The 16,592-nt window shown below is 35.6% G+C and overlaps 1 protein-coding gene across 4 annotated transcripts in view; it reads left to right on the forward strand.

The window, feature by feature from the left end:
- Positions 1 to 3,570: 3,570 nt before the first annotated feature.
- LOC121328849 (ubiquitin carboxyl-terminal hydrolase 48-like) overlaps positions 3,571 to 16,592 on the forward strand; it is a 30,325-nt gene continuing 17,303 nt past the window's right edge. Inside the window, exons 1-11 of one of the 4 annotated variants that reach the window (XM_041273954.1) lie at positions 3,573 to 3,783; positions 4,335 to 4,511; positions 6,394 to 6,514; positions 7,633 to 7,780; positions 8,375 to 8,502; positions 9,825 to 9,949; positions 12,537 to 12,645; positions 13,136 to 13,269; positions 13,617 to 13,699; positions 15,242 to 15,421; positions 15,929 to 16,072. In XM_041273954.1, the coding sequence (XP_041129888.1) occupies positions 4,375 to 4,511; positions 6,394 to 6,514; positions 7,633 to 7,780; positions 8,375 to 8,502; positions 9,825 to 9,949; positions 12,537 to 12,645; positions 13,136 to 13,269; positions 13,617 to 13,699; positions 15,242 to 15,421; positions 15,929 to 16,072 (1,309 nt within the window). In that variant the 5' untranslated portion in view covers positions 3,573 to 3,783; positions 4,335 to 4,374. Of the gene's footprint in view, positions 4,512 to 6,393; positions 6,515 to 7,632; positions 7,781 to 8,374; positions 8,503 to 9,824; positions 9,950 to 12,536; positions 12,646 to 13,135; positions 13,270 to 13,616; positions 13,700 to 15,241; positions 15,422 to 15,928; positions 16,073 to 16,592 lie in introns of all 4 variants that reach the window. The other 3 variants (XM_041273956.1, XM_041273955.1, XM_041273957.1) reach the window with 3 other exon arrangements.

Genomic DNA, 16,592 nt, shown 5'->3' on the forward strand with positions numbered 1-16,592 from the left:
TCTAGTGGTCCTGGTGGAGAGATGGCCACCACTCCAGGCATAGTAGCAATATTTTACTGGGCTAGTAATTTTTTGCGAAAGGTTCCCTAGTGGCTGAAAGCGGCAATTCAATCTTTTAAATCTAAATGTACCAAAATACCGTAGATATAAAATGGCTACTCCCACCCCACTTTTCATTCTCTTCCGATTATCTCGACTGGTGACTGCACTTCTCTTTCCCGACAATCCAAGCAAAACATTTTCAAACAAATCTGCCTGTGATGCTGCTGACAATGCAATCCAACCGGGAGCGATCAGACTTCTTTATATACCATGTACCGCCCTCCTCTCTCCCACCACCATCACCACTCCAGCTGTGCTTGTCACTTCCGCGCTCCTGCAGCGCCCGCCTCTGCTGTCGAGGTGTCAGTATTCAATCTCACTACTATTTCCTGTGACGCGATCCAGTAGCCTGGAAATTGAAGGCAAAAATAATAAATCAGCTTCTTCATTTACTGTCAATCCACCTCAGCACAAGTGATCTTTCCTCCTCACACGCCAGTTCAGCGAACCCCCCCTCCCCTGCAGTGCGTGCTGCCACTGTATCGGCGCCATTGCTTCTCTCCCTCCAGCACAACACAAAAACTAGCCACAGGAAGTTCCGCCCTCGCAGGCAGTAGCGGGGTTTGCCCCCTGAGGGTCCCATGCAGTACTTGATTTCGGGGCATTACCAGGGCAGGTATTTGAAACAATTCCAAGATGTAGGATAACAGTAATTAGCGGTTATAAAAAATAAACGCAGTTTATCAGGTATATGGAATCTTTTGTTGCATAATGCATCTGGTTATTTTGAGAGTAAATGAAGAAACAACTGATTTTAAACTTTGAATGGTGGAAGCTTTCAATTTACTTTAAAACAGTCTCTGAATTTTTGCCTCCCCTCTTGAATCTTACCAATAATAAGCATGATAATAACTCCACACTACCCGATAACTGGCAAACAGGTACATTGTTTGCAATCATGATTTGTGTAATGGCTTTTCTACTTATAAAACACTACAAAATCTAAACATGTCATCACATAATAACAATAATTTATTATTATTATTATTATTATTATTATGCATTCATTTGACATGCTTAGGGTTTCCAAGCATCGAAAACTTTGTGAATAGTGCATCATTCTCTGGAAAATTCAATAATCTACTTAGGACCCCTTTTTACAATTTCACATCATTGGTCATTGCTTCTATGATCTGGCCGAAGCGCTGGGTCATTAGATAACATGCTGATGTGAGACAGGGCCCTTTCGGTTTCGACATCATGTGCAGGCAGGTGTTTCAGCTTGTGCTCCAGACACATCCTCATAGCTGCAGAACGACGAGGTACTACAACTAGCATCTTCTTTACCGCCTGCCGCTTGCAGTGAAGCAAAGAATGATGTTAGTGAAGGTTAAGTTACCATACGCTTTGCTTTTTCTTGTGTTTTCGCTTTTTTTTTTTCACGCCGCTGGGATAATTCCGCTTCATTTCTTTTTCACGCACCTACACTATTAATTAAAGCATAACGGTCCGCAGCGCTGGAACATTGGTTAATCTACTCGTTACGTATGCGGGGTGTTTTTGTTAGACTGTACACTTAAATGCAATATGAAATTGAATAGTATTCTACTACAAAAATAATCACAACATTTAACACGTGTAAAAAAAAGTATACCTTATTTGTTATGTTGTTAACTTTAAACACATTTACAATCCCTCCACGTGTTTTATTTATTTATTTATTTATTTATTGTAATAGACTTGTCAGGTCACGTAGCTGTCAGTTCTATTAGTGGTTTTTTTTTAATAGTCATGTGTGTTGTGCACTAGACGGCAGCAGTCGGCACAAGGCGAGGTCCTTTCCTGGCCCGAACTTCTCCAAGAGCGATTGCACTGTGCTTTTGCTTTACCTAGACACCAGTGACACCTTTGTTGTCTTGTCATGTTTTGAATTTGTGCATATTGTTAATAAAATGTACAAAAAAGTGCTACAGTTCTACGTCAGCATAGAAAAAAACATTAGATAGACCACAAAAATCACAGCAAAAAACAAGTCAAATTAAAGGCATCACAGCCGCGATCAGTCAGTAGTCCAAAATAAGGACAACAAAACGCAAATATAAGTTATAGTTAAGTGCATGTTTTTTTTTTCGTTTTTTTTCCTTCAATTATAATTATCAAATGTATTTCTGACAGAAATGAAGTCTTATTATTATTTTAATGGGTTTATGTTTATGTTTTTAACCGGATCCTTGATATTTGTATCCGGTTTGTCGGTTCCAAAGCAGAACCGGGTACCCGGTTTCAAAAGGAATCGGTTCGCACATCACAAGGTGTGACTGTCCCTAATTATATATATGTATATTGGCCCAAGTTGTCCTTATCCACGTGTCCAACTGACAGGGATTAATATATTATATAAAAGTATAAGACGATGATATATATATAATATATATCTATATATATATATATTATAATATATATATATATATATTGTTTATTGTGAAATTATTTAAAAATTTGTGTCATAGGTGGATCAATCAAGCACAGTGCAAAAGGTAGCATTTAGAAAGTAAACTATTTCATTTGCATAGGTTAATAATATATATGATGAAAAATAGTCTGCATTGTAATCTTTGTGATGACACTCATAATAAACGTACTCTTTCAAAGGCTGGCATCCACTACATAAAGAAAACTGTCTTCGTGGGTCAACACGATTAAAAAAAAACACCCGAGTTTGATTTGTAGTCAAAGACATGTTATGATGCTATTCCCCTGCAATGATTGCCACTTGCCGCATTTCAGGTTTCCCTCCATTAACCATCAATCCCATGGGTCAATCGTACAATCCCATGATTCAATGCGTGAAATCACTACAGGCGCCATTATTGGAGCCCACTCAGAGGTGGAGGGTGAAGCATTAGAGAGGAACCAGAATTAGCGGACTTTTCTACAGTTTCTAATTTTGTACTATAATTTCTATGATCAATAGAAATAATAAATAATAAATAATATAGCAATAATCTATGATTATGTGACAGTTTAAATTTATTTGGTAATTCTGTCATGTTGTGTGTGTGTGTTTATTTTACATCTTTATATCTTCAAGGTCCAGTTTGCATGTGCTGTAACAGGTGCCTGACCGACACAGCAGCCTATTTATAAACATTGTTACTAAGTATCTATGAAGAATTTCAACTGAATTGTAATGCAATTTGTATTTTGTTTCTTTCTATTTATTTGTATTTTTGAAAGTTTTATGCCTTTGTGTTTTTGTATAAATCTATCTAACCGGGGTCCATTTATAGCCCTTGTTATTTATCTGTAATTGTATGTGCGATTCTTGTTTATACTCTGATGCCCTAATAAAGGTGTGAATGCACCTTTACCTGCGTATTTCGCGATTTGAACAAGGCTATCCTTTCTGGGCTCCAGGCACTCGCCCTGTCTTAGTCCGCCCATCTATGACATCATTGTCCTATCCTTTAATCCTTAAGCAGGACGCAGACAAGGTAAATCAACGATTCTTTACGTCTTACGTGCGTACGCTATACGTGGACGTGTACTTCATAATCCAAAACAAGTTTGAAATTGAAGCAGGAAATTAAATGTAGAAGAAAAAAAAAAAAACCGGATAAGATAAATTCAAAGAAATAGAAAAAAAAACACGTATACAACATTATCTGTATATTCAGAGAAATGCACCTATTCTGCAAGTTTTGAAAAAAAAAAAAAAAAAAAAAAAAAAAGAAAGACCAGGTCAGAATTAAATAATGAGGTTTGAAAAATAACAGGGCTGAAGTCATGACAAATGAATGTGTAAAGGGATTTAAATCAGTGTACAATTTCTAGAACTTTCCACTGGGCTGTTTTTAACTCATCGGGTTTATTTCCACTGTAAAGGGATATTCAAATTAATAATTAAAACGTGGGATATACAAATGTGCGCTGATAAATCTATTATATTGCGATATAATATTAGGTTTCATAATAAAAGAAATGGGAAACAAATATTCCGAAATCGCAGGTTTTATTTATTGGGATTGCTAGCGACTGTATTCTGAGCATATCAGTGTAAAACAAGATAGAGGATAGAGAACTTTATATCGCTACCGTAAATAGTGATAACAACACAAACACTTAACCCGAAAATCTGTTTTGAAAACAATCATAACGAGCTGCGCCGAGAAAGAAAAGTTTAAGAAAACGTCGCCGCTGGCGTGACATTTGAATGGGATATATTTCTAAATATTTATGGTTGAAGTCTGATGGTTGGACCAGGCCGTTGACCGCGGTTTCTCCTTTCTCAGAGTCGGGATCGGTGTTTGTAAAGGGCGGTGGGATTTTCCTATGATGGCCCCTCGGCTGCAGCTCGAAAGGGCAGCCTGGCGCTGGATTGAGTCGGTGAGACCCGAGGATGTCAAAACTGAGCAAATTGAGACCGCATACCGTATCAGACTGCAAGCCTGCAAAAGAGGGACCTGCAGGTAGGGATTGTGTGTTTTATTATTTGTTGTTCTGTTCGTTTGTTGCTCAAACACATGCATTTCACACTGGAGCACACAGTACAGTACAGTACTTGCACGGTACAAAAAGGCGTTGACACCCTGCAAGCATCTGTGAGCACTGATCTTGTCTCCTATTGCTTTGTACTTCAAAACTGGATACATTAACCCACGTTGTTGTTTGGTTACATGTTTGTTTTTCTTGGTGAATCTGTCCTGGGGTCAAACAACTTTCCTTTATGTTGGTGCGATATCTCATTTGATTGAGACGTTATTGTGCAATTGTGAAGGGCCTGTCATAAAAAAAAAAAAATCTTTCTAGTATTTATTTTTTTAGAGTAAACTACTTTTTTTATGGAAAAATTAAATCCAAATTGAAATGCCCCAGCCAGGAGCTAGTATTTGTCATGAATGGGTTAAAAATTTCCAAATATCTCTTGGAGCCAATTAAATGATAACCAGTGGTTCATTATTTGTTCATTGAAGTCTGTTTTGTCAGTACATGGTGTCAGTGTATGAACGGTCTTCTCTGTTGGGTATTTATTGCAAAAATAGTAACTTGACATTTTGTCAACTAAAGTAAACAAAATCACGCCACAATCTAAAAACATATCATCTTACACATGCACCAAAGTGAAGTCTTTTACAGTATGAAATGAGTAATAGGTCTTTTTAACCACAGTAAAATCTGATTTGTGATATCTATAGTTTTATTTTGGAAACTGAAGTCATCATCAGAGGCAGTAGTATGAGGGAAAATGTTAGAAGGAGGATTTACTAATTTATCCAGAGTAGAAAATATATATAGGATTACTTTTATTAGTTTCAGTTAATTTAGACTAGTATGTTGATCTGGCCAATGAAGGAGCCATTCTATTTTACTTGATCAGCCTTCCATACAAAATAATGAACATTTAGTTTAGATTTCTTCCATATACGTTTCAATTGGAGTCAGATCATTAAACCATAGTGAGTGTCTTTTAAAGGACACATATTTGGGATTTTAGCTGGAACATTAAAAGTACTGGTCAAGGCGGTATTAACCAGCTCATCAGATATCAAAGAATGTGAAAATGGTGATAGACTCAATCCTTTTAGAACTGTATAGCAGTTGAGGAATTAGTAACCTTGGTTTTAATGGTATGTGTCAATTCCTTTTGTAAGTAAAGGCAGATCAACTTCGAAAAGAACAGCAAGATGATCTGAAATAGTAAGATCAAAAGTTTTAAAAAAAATGTGAACAACTAAACTATGGGAAATTACTAAATCTAATGTATGACCACGATTTTGAGTAGGGCCTTATGCTGGACATTTAGGGAATCAAGTAATCTCAGAAATTCCATGGTTATAATCTGGTTCAATGTCTACATGCATGTTAAAATCACCCAATAATAGAATCCTATCCTGCTTGGTAGCCAAGGTAGATGAGACATCACCAAGTGTGGACAAAAATAGTGTGTTTGACTAAGAACAGTCCACCTCCTCACCCAGTGGAATGTGCCTTCTGAAAAGAGGTAGAATTTGGTGGGGAAGCCTGATAACCAGTGTGTATAGTCGATTGGATTGTTAATCAGTTTACAAATGAATGTGTATGTTTGGGAGCAAGTACTGGAATTATTCTGCCTGTTGCTTTTTCCATGTTCCCTGTGATAAGAAATCATAACTGCATTCCTGAGCCTGGCACCCAGTCATGCAACCTAAATTGACCTACAGACTAAAAGTGATCCGTTCTGCTTTAGTGTCTAGTTAATGTGTGGTCTTTTCACTGGTGCCTTATTGTACAGTGCACAGAATAGATCAGCAACTGAGAAGTTAACATAGAAAAATAAGTTGTACTTTTTTTGTTGTTTTTTATTCTCTCCAGAAGAAACTGCAAAGGAAACCCTAATTGCTTGGTTGGTATTGGAGAACATACTTGGTTAGGAGAAATTGATGAAAATACCTTCCACAGCATTGACGATCCAAACTCAGAAAGAAGAGACAAGGTGCCTATTACTGGTGCTTTTAGAAAATATGCAAAAGATTCACTTCTCTGCCAGAAACACTGGGGCCTATTCACAAAGCTTTAAGCAAAAGGGGAACATTATAAAATACTTCAGAAACTATAAATGTTTTGCTTATTTTTTTCCAACACATTTTTAAACATTTTTTTTTTTTTACTTTAAATATTTTTTTATTATGCAAAAACGTGTTGTTCTATGACCTGACGGACTTTACAATACTGAAAATATTGTTGAAAAATATTGGTGTTTGGGCAGACTACAAGACATTCTTTCACCTGAGTGACTACAATGCCGTAATAAACGTTTATTCTCAGGGTCTTTATAAGCAATAATGGACACTACTCTCGATTTTATTTGCTCACAGTAAATATTGAAAAATAAAATAGTTCTTCATTCTATTATTAGTAATAAGGAAATAAAAACATACCTGAAATTTTGTTCAAGAAATATCTACTTATATCCACTTGTTTGTTGATATTTATAAACGTTGTAAAAACACATATTAAAACACATGAGACTATAATTATGTCAAATACATCGGATTTACATTACAAATTAACTTTTTTATTTTTTTCTTGGCTCTAAACAAGTGATGTTTTTTTTTCATTAAAATATGTTGTGACAGTTTATCTGTGCCCTTTAAGAATGAAATGCCTGTCTCTGTGAAAAACAATCCGGCAGTGAAATTCAGTACCTCCCCTATACAATGATATGCGTTTACAACCTGTACTGCTGAGTATGGTGGCCCAGTAAGTCAAAGAAATGAATTGCATTTTTTATCGTGTGTAGCCTATCACGGGCCTAGAATGACACTTTACGATGATCACAGTCCTTGAAGGTTTAAGCCCATTTTAATTCATGTAATAGAACGTGCAGTTCTTTGAATCTTTTAAACTGTTTGAATTTTGAAACATGCTTTCCAGCACTAATTTACGTTAAGCTTTCAATAAATGTTGATGTTAACTGAGATGGGGTTCAGTTGATCAAAACCAGCAGAAATATAACAGAATTGAATAGAAGAAAATGCTAATATTAACCTACAAATTTAAATGACAAGATTTTGTTTCTTTTTTTAACTGTTCTCTTTATTTTTTTTCCAGAACACATTTGTTGGGCTGACAAATCTTGGTGCTACCTGTTACGTGAATACATTTTTACAGGTGTGGTTTCATAACCTGGAATTGCGGCAGACGCTTTACCTTTGTCAGAACTCCAGGGCTGAAGAGCATGATGCTGAAGATGATACAGGTTAGGATCTGTATTGATTCTGGGGCATTATAACTATTAACTGTTTGCTTGTTTCTGTTTTATTAAAAATAAAGAAATAAATGATACTTGTCATTACATATAAACGACAGTGTAGGCTTATACCAGTCTACTTGCGGTTAGGGATGGGCATTTCTCTATATTTTAATAATCAAATATACGTAATTAGTAAATGATTACACTATACTTTACATCAGCGTGCAACTAAAAATAATGCTTGCATAATATCAAAATTGAAATAATGCATAAAACAATAACAATCACAGCACTGTTTAATAATACTTTAATAACTAGCTCTTTATTAACAGGAAGTGTGCATAAAGCCCAGCTTAGACATCACTTCCAAACAGCAATTAAAGGCAATGTCAAAACGTAGATTATAATGAATGAAATTATGTCTTTATTGGAGAACTATAACATTTTAACTATAAACCTTAAACAATATTTAAATGCCTGGAGCACACAATTTGGTGAATTTCCTCAGTCATGATTATATTAGAGTAGTGTACCATGAAGGTTGTTTTCTGCTGAAATCTTGCTACTCTGATTTATTAACAGAGTGTGTATTTTCTATAGATTATGAACCACAGACAATATGTGAACATCTGCAGTACCTGTTTGCATTGTTGCAGAACAGCAACAGAAGATACATTGATCCGTCGGGACTTGTGAAGGCACTGGGGTTAGATACAGGTCAACAGCAGGTAGAATGACATGTCAATACCAATTCAATTCTGACTTCTGTACAATATTTTCCTTTTTCTTGTTCTACATGGAACCCTTTTTACTCTGGATAGATCTGTAGATGTAAGACGTTTAACATAACGAGAAGGGACATGCCAGACGGTAAAGCCCTCATGAGGCTTCTATTGCCATTAGAAAATAGATATGATTTTATGTAGCACTGTTTTTTGTTGCTAATGAATACAAACGTTTTCCTCAATATTCCGTGAGTAGTGCGGTTTGTTCAGAATTCCATGTGTGCTCTGTAGCCTTCAGGCTTCAGTATCCCAGCCCCTGGGTTTTACCAATAGCGTAAATAATAACTCGACACAAAAAGAAAAAAAAAAATCTTCTACTTACGTGGAGCTGTTCTTCAGTTCAGTTACCTTGTACACAAACGTGAACAGTTTGTAAAGCATTAGGATTATTAGGATTTGAGTTACCGTTAGGTCCTAAAATGCATTGGCGATGAACAAAGACAAGTAGCCTACCAAATCTCAAAGATTAAGAACATGATTAAAAGAAATCTTGACTCTTGATTTGCTTTTTGAAACAAAAAAAGAATACCAACAGTAAGCAAAAGCAGCATGTAGGCTGTGTGTTTTACTTGCAGGCATGTGTACATTGTAAAATGTTCTATGCACATTTAAAAAGGATTTATTTCTGTAAAGTGTGTGCAGTATATCAAAGATATTGTATAGCATCATAACGTATCAATGCGACACCTTGATCAACTTTGTTAATTGCATACTAAGTAGGCTAAGTTAAGAAAGAAAATGCACCAATCACTTAGTTTCAATTTAAAATAATTTAATAATTTAATAATTATTTTTGCATTGTACAGTAATGTGTGTGTGTGGATTATTATTATTATTTTTTTAACTGTACACCTCATTGTTTCGTACAACCTGTCTGTCTGCAGACATGTCCGGTTTAGTGAGGGACTTCTGTGTGATTACTGAAACTGCTTTGCTACTTTTTCCACTTTCATGAAAGTGAAAGTACAGATCTTGTCCAAACCTGCTGCAAGCATAGAGGGATCCAGGATAAAAAGGGTTAATTAGGCTCGTGTTGCATTGAACAGTGTGGTTGGGGGGAGTACTAAGAAATGTGTGTTAAAAGCGACAAATACAAAAAGAATGCTAAAATACAGAAAAAAATGAACCATTCATTTCTGTAATGTTTTTTTTTTTTTTTAGTATTTTATATTTTAGGGAGCTGTCTGTTTTTGTTTTTTAAAGGTTTGGGTTTTACTTCAGGCAGGTTTTAGTTCTCTGATTTCTGTTTGTTTTTCTGAGTTTAGGATGCCCAGGAGTTCTCAAAACTCTTCCTGTCTCTTTTGGAGGACACACTGTTGAAGCAGAAGAACCCAAGCGTGCAAAATATTATACAGCAGCAGTTCTGTGGACAGTGTGCTTATGTTACTGTGTAAGCCTCTCCTCCTCTTTTTAATACATGTGTTTTTCAAATTGTCATTGCAACACATTTACAATGTCATGATCATAAACTAACGATTGCATTTTCAAGTTACTGGGTTATTGCCAAGAAGACAAGCCCACACATTTTGTAGATTTGCCCTTTTGGCAAATGTCTGTCAAAGGAGAAGCTGATCTTCCATAACTATTAAACACTCGGTAGTGCTCAATTTATAAACACTAAAAGAAACTGGAATTCTATGTCAGCCATTTCCAATGGAAGTGTCTTCAAAATCAGAAATGGTTTGTCGTTGAACTTTAGTAAAATGTTTATTTTTTTAAATATAAAAGCCATGACAGCTTTCCCCCTTGATCCATTTTCTCCCATCACAGCATTGTCATTGTCAGTAACACAGTTGGTTGTTGGTTCTGACAGAGACTGACCTACTGTTTTGGGTGAGTTCAAATAGGATTGGTCTGCTGAATCTACATAACTGTTTAAAGAAGCCTCCAGTGATCTTGGTGTTAGTAAAGATCTGAATTTATGACAATAGTTTTTGATGATATTGTTTTTTGTTGTGTTCATGTTGGATGTTAAAGTCTAGGCATGACGTAATGTCCACCGAGATTCCCTCGTGTTAGAATGAGCAAAATAAGGTTAAGAGCTTTATTAAAATATCAATCTGGCAACATTTAATGTCAAAATACAGTAAAAAATGATCTCCACAGTTTACTTACACAACAAATTGCTATTTGCAAGCATATCATGTTGAGTGACACGTTTTAATTCATAAAATGTACATTTGGAGTTGTTTAGCTGTAGTGTTTTGCACCATTCGCTGTCATCATACGACAGTATTGTATAAAAATATTCAGAATATGAGTGGTTAAAAGGGAATTGGAGAAGATAGATAGATAGATAGATAGATAGATAGATAGATAGAATATCAGAAAGGCTTCCTGTATTTCAGAAGCCCGATTGGAGCTCGAGGTGCAATGTTAGATGATGATTTGCATGAGAGATGTAATTTTTGAAGTTGGTACAGCTTCCAGCAAGTCTGATCACTTTTGTATCTTAACTTTAACATCTTATTTTGGTGGAATTGTTGTATTTCTGCGTCAGAATTACTGTTTAAAGTGTAATAACTGAAAATAGTGGCACATCTTTATACCTCCATCATCTCAGTTACTGTGTGAATAATTTCTTTGGCTCAGCTATTTAGTTAAAGTGAATGCGTTTGCTAGTGATGTACTATGCTAGAGTACTTTTCATCTTTTGAAAGAAATGTGGTTTTAAAAAAAAAAAAGTCTTCCTTTTAAAAACGTTCATTTGTGCTAATTCTATACATTACAAAGACAGTGCATATATTAGATTTAAAAAGAAGAAAGCCTACTGTAGAATTTACAGAAGTGACTTTCAAAACATTCGTTTTTTGTAATTATTTTAATGAGCTATAAACCTGCAAACAGGAGTGTTGCGCTGGTTTTATTGGTGTATTTTATAAAGCCATGACTGTATGAGTTAGTGCTGGCTTTTAAATTCCACATGCACACAGTGGTTAAAGTTACAGATGTAACTGGAATTTACCACCTGTAATTTATTGCACAAAGACAGCATAAAAGAGTGAAGTGCTTTTATAGGGTGAGCTATGTGGGACTTAATGAAATTCAAGTTTTTACTAGTTTCAGCTGAATATTTTCTTTAACAGTTGTTTCACTATTAGACGTTTGTGCATTACTTTGCAGTAGTGATCAGTCTAAAAGATACTAAAATACAAATACTAAGACATAACTGTGACTATGAGATTGCCATGACAATTATGTTACCATTTCTGTTCTATTTTTACAGACCTATTTATACGAATGCTTGAAAGTTTAGCCTTAAATTGCGTCTTTCTTAATCTGACTCTTTTTTTGTACACTACCCTCCAAGTACAGTACAATTTTTTTTTTTTTTTAGATAAACCTGACAAGATTTTAAGTGAAAGTGTGATAAATCTCAGTTTTCTTAAATATTTTTATGGGGTAGATTCTTTACTTAATTAGTATATCTCTTTCACTTAAACTGACTGTTTTTTGTTTGTTATAGAAGTAAAGCACAATGCAGTCCCATGAAACACAAGGAAACTGGCAACTGTTGAAACAGCTGCTTGAGTGTGACATTTGTAAAGTGATTTTCTCCAAGTTGTATAAATTGAAACTGGTGCTTTTGATGTCGCTTCAACTCTTCACACTGGAAAAATTGTTGGAACATTTCTCCTCCAACTACATGCTTGAAATGTTGCCTAAAATGTTTGTTTCGTGGGATTTAACCATAGAAAGGTCCTCAACTGTTAACGGAAATTATATTATTTTATATAAAAATAAATAAACTGAATCTGAAGTTCAGAAAGAGTGATGAGGGTATATATATATAGGGTTAACTAGGCATGTTAATGCTTAATCACTGGGGTCCTTTAAGGCCCAACTTAACGTTTTGAGATCGGTCAACTACTAGGAACAAGACGAGTGTCCAGGGGCTGAATGGCCTCTCGTACGTACATTTTCTTATGTTTTAAAACATTAAGGACAATTTCATAGTTATTTTGTATTCATTTCAGGTGTAACCAGTGTGGCAGAGAATCGCAGCTCTTATCCCGGTTCTATGAACTGGAGCTTAATATCCAGGGTCACAAACAACTCACAGACTGTGTCACTGAATTTCTTAAGGTGAGGTTCATGTATATCTTAACTGCTTGACTTAAATATTTACATACAATATTTTAAAGATGTGATTATATTCATGAAAAGTCACTTCTGTATAAATTGAACAAATATAGTCTAAATGAAATTTAGCTAATATCTTGTATACTGTAGAAGTAATATTGTGGCTATTTGTCAAAATTAAAGAGGATCTTTATGATGTAACTAATTCTCTTACTACAGACGTAATAACTGTACTGACCACAAAAAAACAAAAATGAATCAATTCAAACGTAAATGAAAAATTGTTTTAAACCATTTGATTTGCACAAATACATACTGGTGACCTGTTTTAGAAATACGCATGTTAACAAATCAAACAATTAAAAAATATTTCTACCTCTAACCTAGTGGTAATAAACATCTTCAAGTAAAATTAGTGATAGCAATGTTCTAGCAAATCTTGTATTATGTTTTGTCTTGGTTCCATCTGGTGACTGGCTGTCCTCCTCCACAGGAAGAGAAATTGGAAGGGGACAATCGATACTTCTGTGAGAGCTGTCAGAGCAAGCAGAATGCTACCAGGAAGATCCGGCTCTTCAGTCTTCCGCGCATTCTTAACCTGCAGCTGATGCGTTTTGTTTTTGATAGGTGAGCTACTAGCTTTTGATGCAGATCCCTGGAGGCTTCCATCCGTATGTTATACAGTACTTTAGGGTAGTGCATAGCCTATATCTGGTGAACACTTGCTGTGGGCAGTAGTTATGTAACTTACTTCTGCATCTTGTCTAAGCTTGACTGTATAAGCTGTTATGGTTCCCACTTGAAAAATAGAAAGTACCTGATTATATTGAAATGATATCTAGCAGTGATACCAAGATTTCTCATTTTGGATAGTTTGGTAGGCAAAAGGTCTTTGGCCCGACCAGATTACGTTTGATTTACAGAAACTATATTCATATCTATGCCTTAATGTTGTTGGTTTTAAATTTCTGCAGACAAACTGGTCACAAAAAGAAGCTAAACACTTATATTAGCTTTCCAGAGATCGTGGACATGGGCCCCTACATGGAACGAAAAGGTAAGACGCAGAGTTAAGGAGTTCTCCCTCAAGCAAGTTTGCTCATCATTTTTTTACCTGCTAATATTAATTTAGCATATGGCAAAACCCTTTTATAAAACTTTCCACACCACTTTATACTGTGGTTAAAAATATTTTGTCATTTATTTTATAATGTTTTTAGCTAACATTGCTCTTAAAGAAATTGAAACCCTACCTAATGTAGAGTACCCCTCGGTACATAAGTTATACTTCAGAATTGTACATGTGTAACTGCATACGTGGTGATAACTTTATCGCACATTCCGGTATCAGAAACTGGAAATTCTGTCTGCGTATATCCGCCACACTGCATGTGCTCTAATTTGGTTTACTTATTGTGTTCTTCGCAGATTTTAAAAATAGTGATTTAAAAAATAATTATAATAATAATTAAGTCAAAAATGAATCTGTTTTGAGTTAGGAGATTATAGTGTTGACAGTTTAAGTCTTGTTTTTTACTACAGGCAAAATAAACTTCATAAAAACTGCCATGCTATTAGCCAGAATGGTAGGATGTAACCACTAAATATCAAATATTATTACAACCCCCCTGCTGGTTTCGTTTTGTCTATCCCTGGCAGTTTGTGTCGGACAGAATGTGTTCTAATCAGCATTAGTTTTCACTTTAGCAAAAATGTGACACTGAGTAACTTTACATTTCACTTACTTTGACAGGATGATGGGTGGTATTGGACATCTAAACAGTTTAGCTTTTGTAAACTGGCCAAAAAGCAGCACAGACTACTTTTGTCTGCGTGTGGGATAGCAAACTGCAAAGAGCTAAAACATGAGATTGTTCAGTAGTTTGATGAGATAGTTAATGTAATTTATTTGTGTGCTAAGGCTCCATGAAAGAGACCTATATATAGGGCCTGGTTGTCATAGAAACGACCTATCACCGATGTCCCCTGGAATTTACCCTCCTGGCACCATTGCAAATCACAGAACTCGTCCTAACAAGCCCAGAACGGAAAAGACAATCGTGACAAACTTTCTTTTTTAATCTTTAGACGACATGGATAGTTTTGTTGTGGTATACATTGGAGTCAAGGGAGGCCTTTGTTTTCAACCTGACTTTAAAATAAAATCCATGGCTGTTGCAGTAGCACACAATTGTTTTTGCTGTTAGTGTGGCATTTAACCCAACTAACACCCCCACTGTGACCTTTTCATCGACATATGTTTCATAATTGTATCATTTTATAAAAGCGCAGTCTTGAAATTGCACTCTTAATTCTTGCCACATTTGTAATTTACAGGATTTAAATTTCCAGTGAAAGAGCTCATGCTTCAGATTCTGAAAGCAGCTAAACGTATTTGTATTCAAGTTGTATTGTGAGTGTCCTCCAGTTAAATGATTTGCTTGCAGCATTAGTTTTACATTACAGCGCTGCACTGTCTGCATCTCATTTGCTAGACAGTCTAGATATATACATCACAGTGTGCCGCACGGGATGTTTTCTTTTTTGCTTCTTTACAAAAACAAGTGTTTCACTGGCATTCCTTTTCCTTCCTGTTTAGATGAGAAATGTGTATATGAGCTGAGTGCAGTTTTGATACACAGAGGAGTAAGTGCATACTCCGGTCACTACATTGCTCACGTGCGGGATGCCAGAACTAAAGACTGGTACAAATTTAATGATGAAGAGATTGAGAAAATGGAAGGCAAGAAACTGCAGCTAGGAATTGAGGAGGATATAGGTAAGGAAATAATACAAGATGAAATCTGTTTCTGGTTATTCAATCAGTGTCATTTTTTGAAAATTAATCTTGCAACTTAACTCCGAATGGTATTTGATGGTACCAAAACTCCACTAGATTTAAGTACACTTTATTAACCCTCACCGGGGATGGTTTATGTTACACTTCACTTTTACACGTATCTAGGGAAGTGCTTAGCCAAGTATAATGAAACAACTTGGTTATGACCTTGCTTAGTACAAGTTATTGAGACTTCTGTCTGTATGTACAAACATTTGTATATTACTTTTGTATGTATTTAAATGTGCATGCATTTGCATGTATTTAAATGACTTTTCATGGTAATGCCTTGGAGGGGAGTGTATGTTAAAGTAGTGTTGCAGACATGAAATGATTAATTTGCCTTGTTTTTGTATTCAGCATGCTCTAGAAATGTAGTACTACATAAGTTGCAGATCTCTTGAATATGTTAAACTGTGTGTCTCGATTTCTATTATGTTTTTTTAGCAGAGCCTTCCAAATCCCAGACACGCAAACCAAAATGCAGTAAAGGATTTCACTGCTCACGGAACTCGTACATGTTGGTTTATAAGCGGCAGGTAGAGGAAGAAGTAGAAAAAAGTCAAAGTGAGATTAATGTTCAGGTGCCGGGTAAGTGGGTTAAAATACATTAAAAACACCAGTGCCCATCTATTGTTTTTCAGTCACAGATATGTTGGGACCCTATGCTTATTATACCACAATTCAAGGTAACAGACTGAGGGTAAGCAGCTAGAAAACATTGTTCGTGACAACAGTATTGGCACCCCTGCTTTAGTGTTTAGTGTGTCTTTCTTGTGCTTTTATTATGGCTTTCAGATGTTTATGATCATTTTTAACCGGTATGCTACATCTGTTGGTTTAATCTGGACCCATTCTGCCTTGCATATTGCCTTGTGCTCAGATAGATTAGCTACACAGTGCTTGGCAACAGCTTTTTTCAGATCAGTCCATAGCTTTTCTATTGGATTGAGATCTAGTGATTCGCGAAGGCCATTTCAGAACTTTTATCTTCGTTTTCTCTTCAAGAATTCCAGAGTTGAGTAAGCTGTATGCTTTGGGTCGTTATCATGTTGGAAGATAAACCGTCTGCTAATCAGCCTATGAGCATCTGGTGTCCTTGTACTTTGTA

Source organism: Polyodon spathula, chromosome 16, assembly GCF_017654505.1.
Source record: "Polyodon spathula isolate WHYD16114869_AA chromosome 16, ASM1765450v1, whole genome shotgun sequence".
NCBI lineage: Eukaryota > Metazoa > Chordata > Actinopteri > Acipenseriformes > Polyodontidae > Polyodon > Polyodon spathula.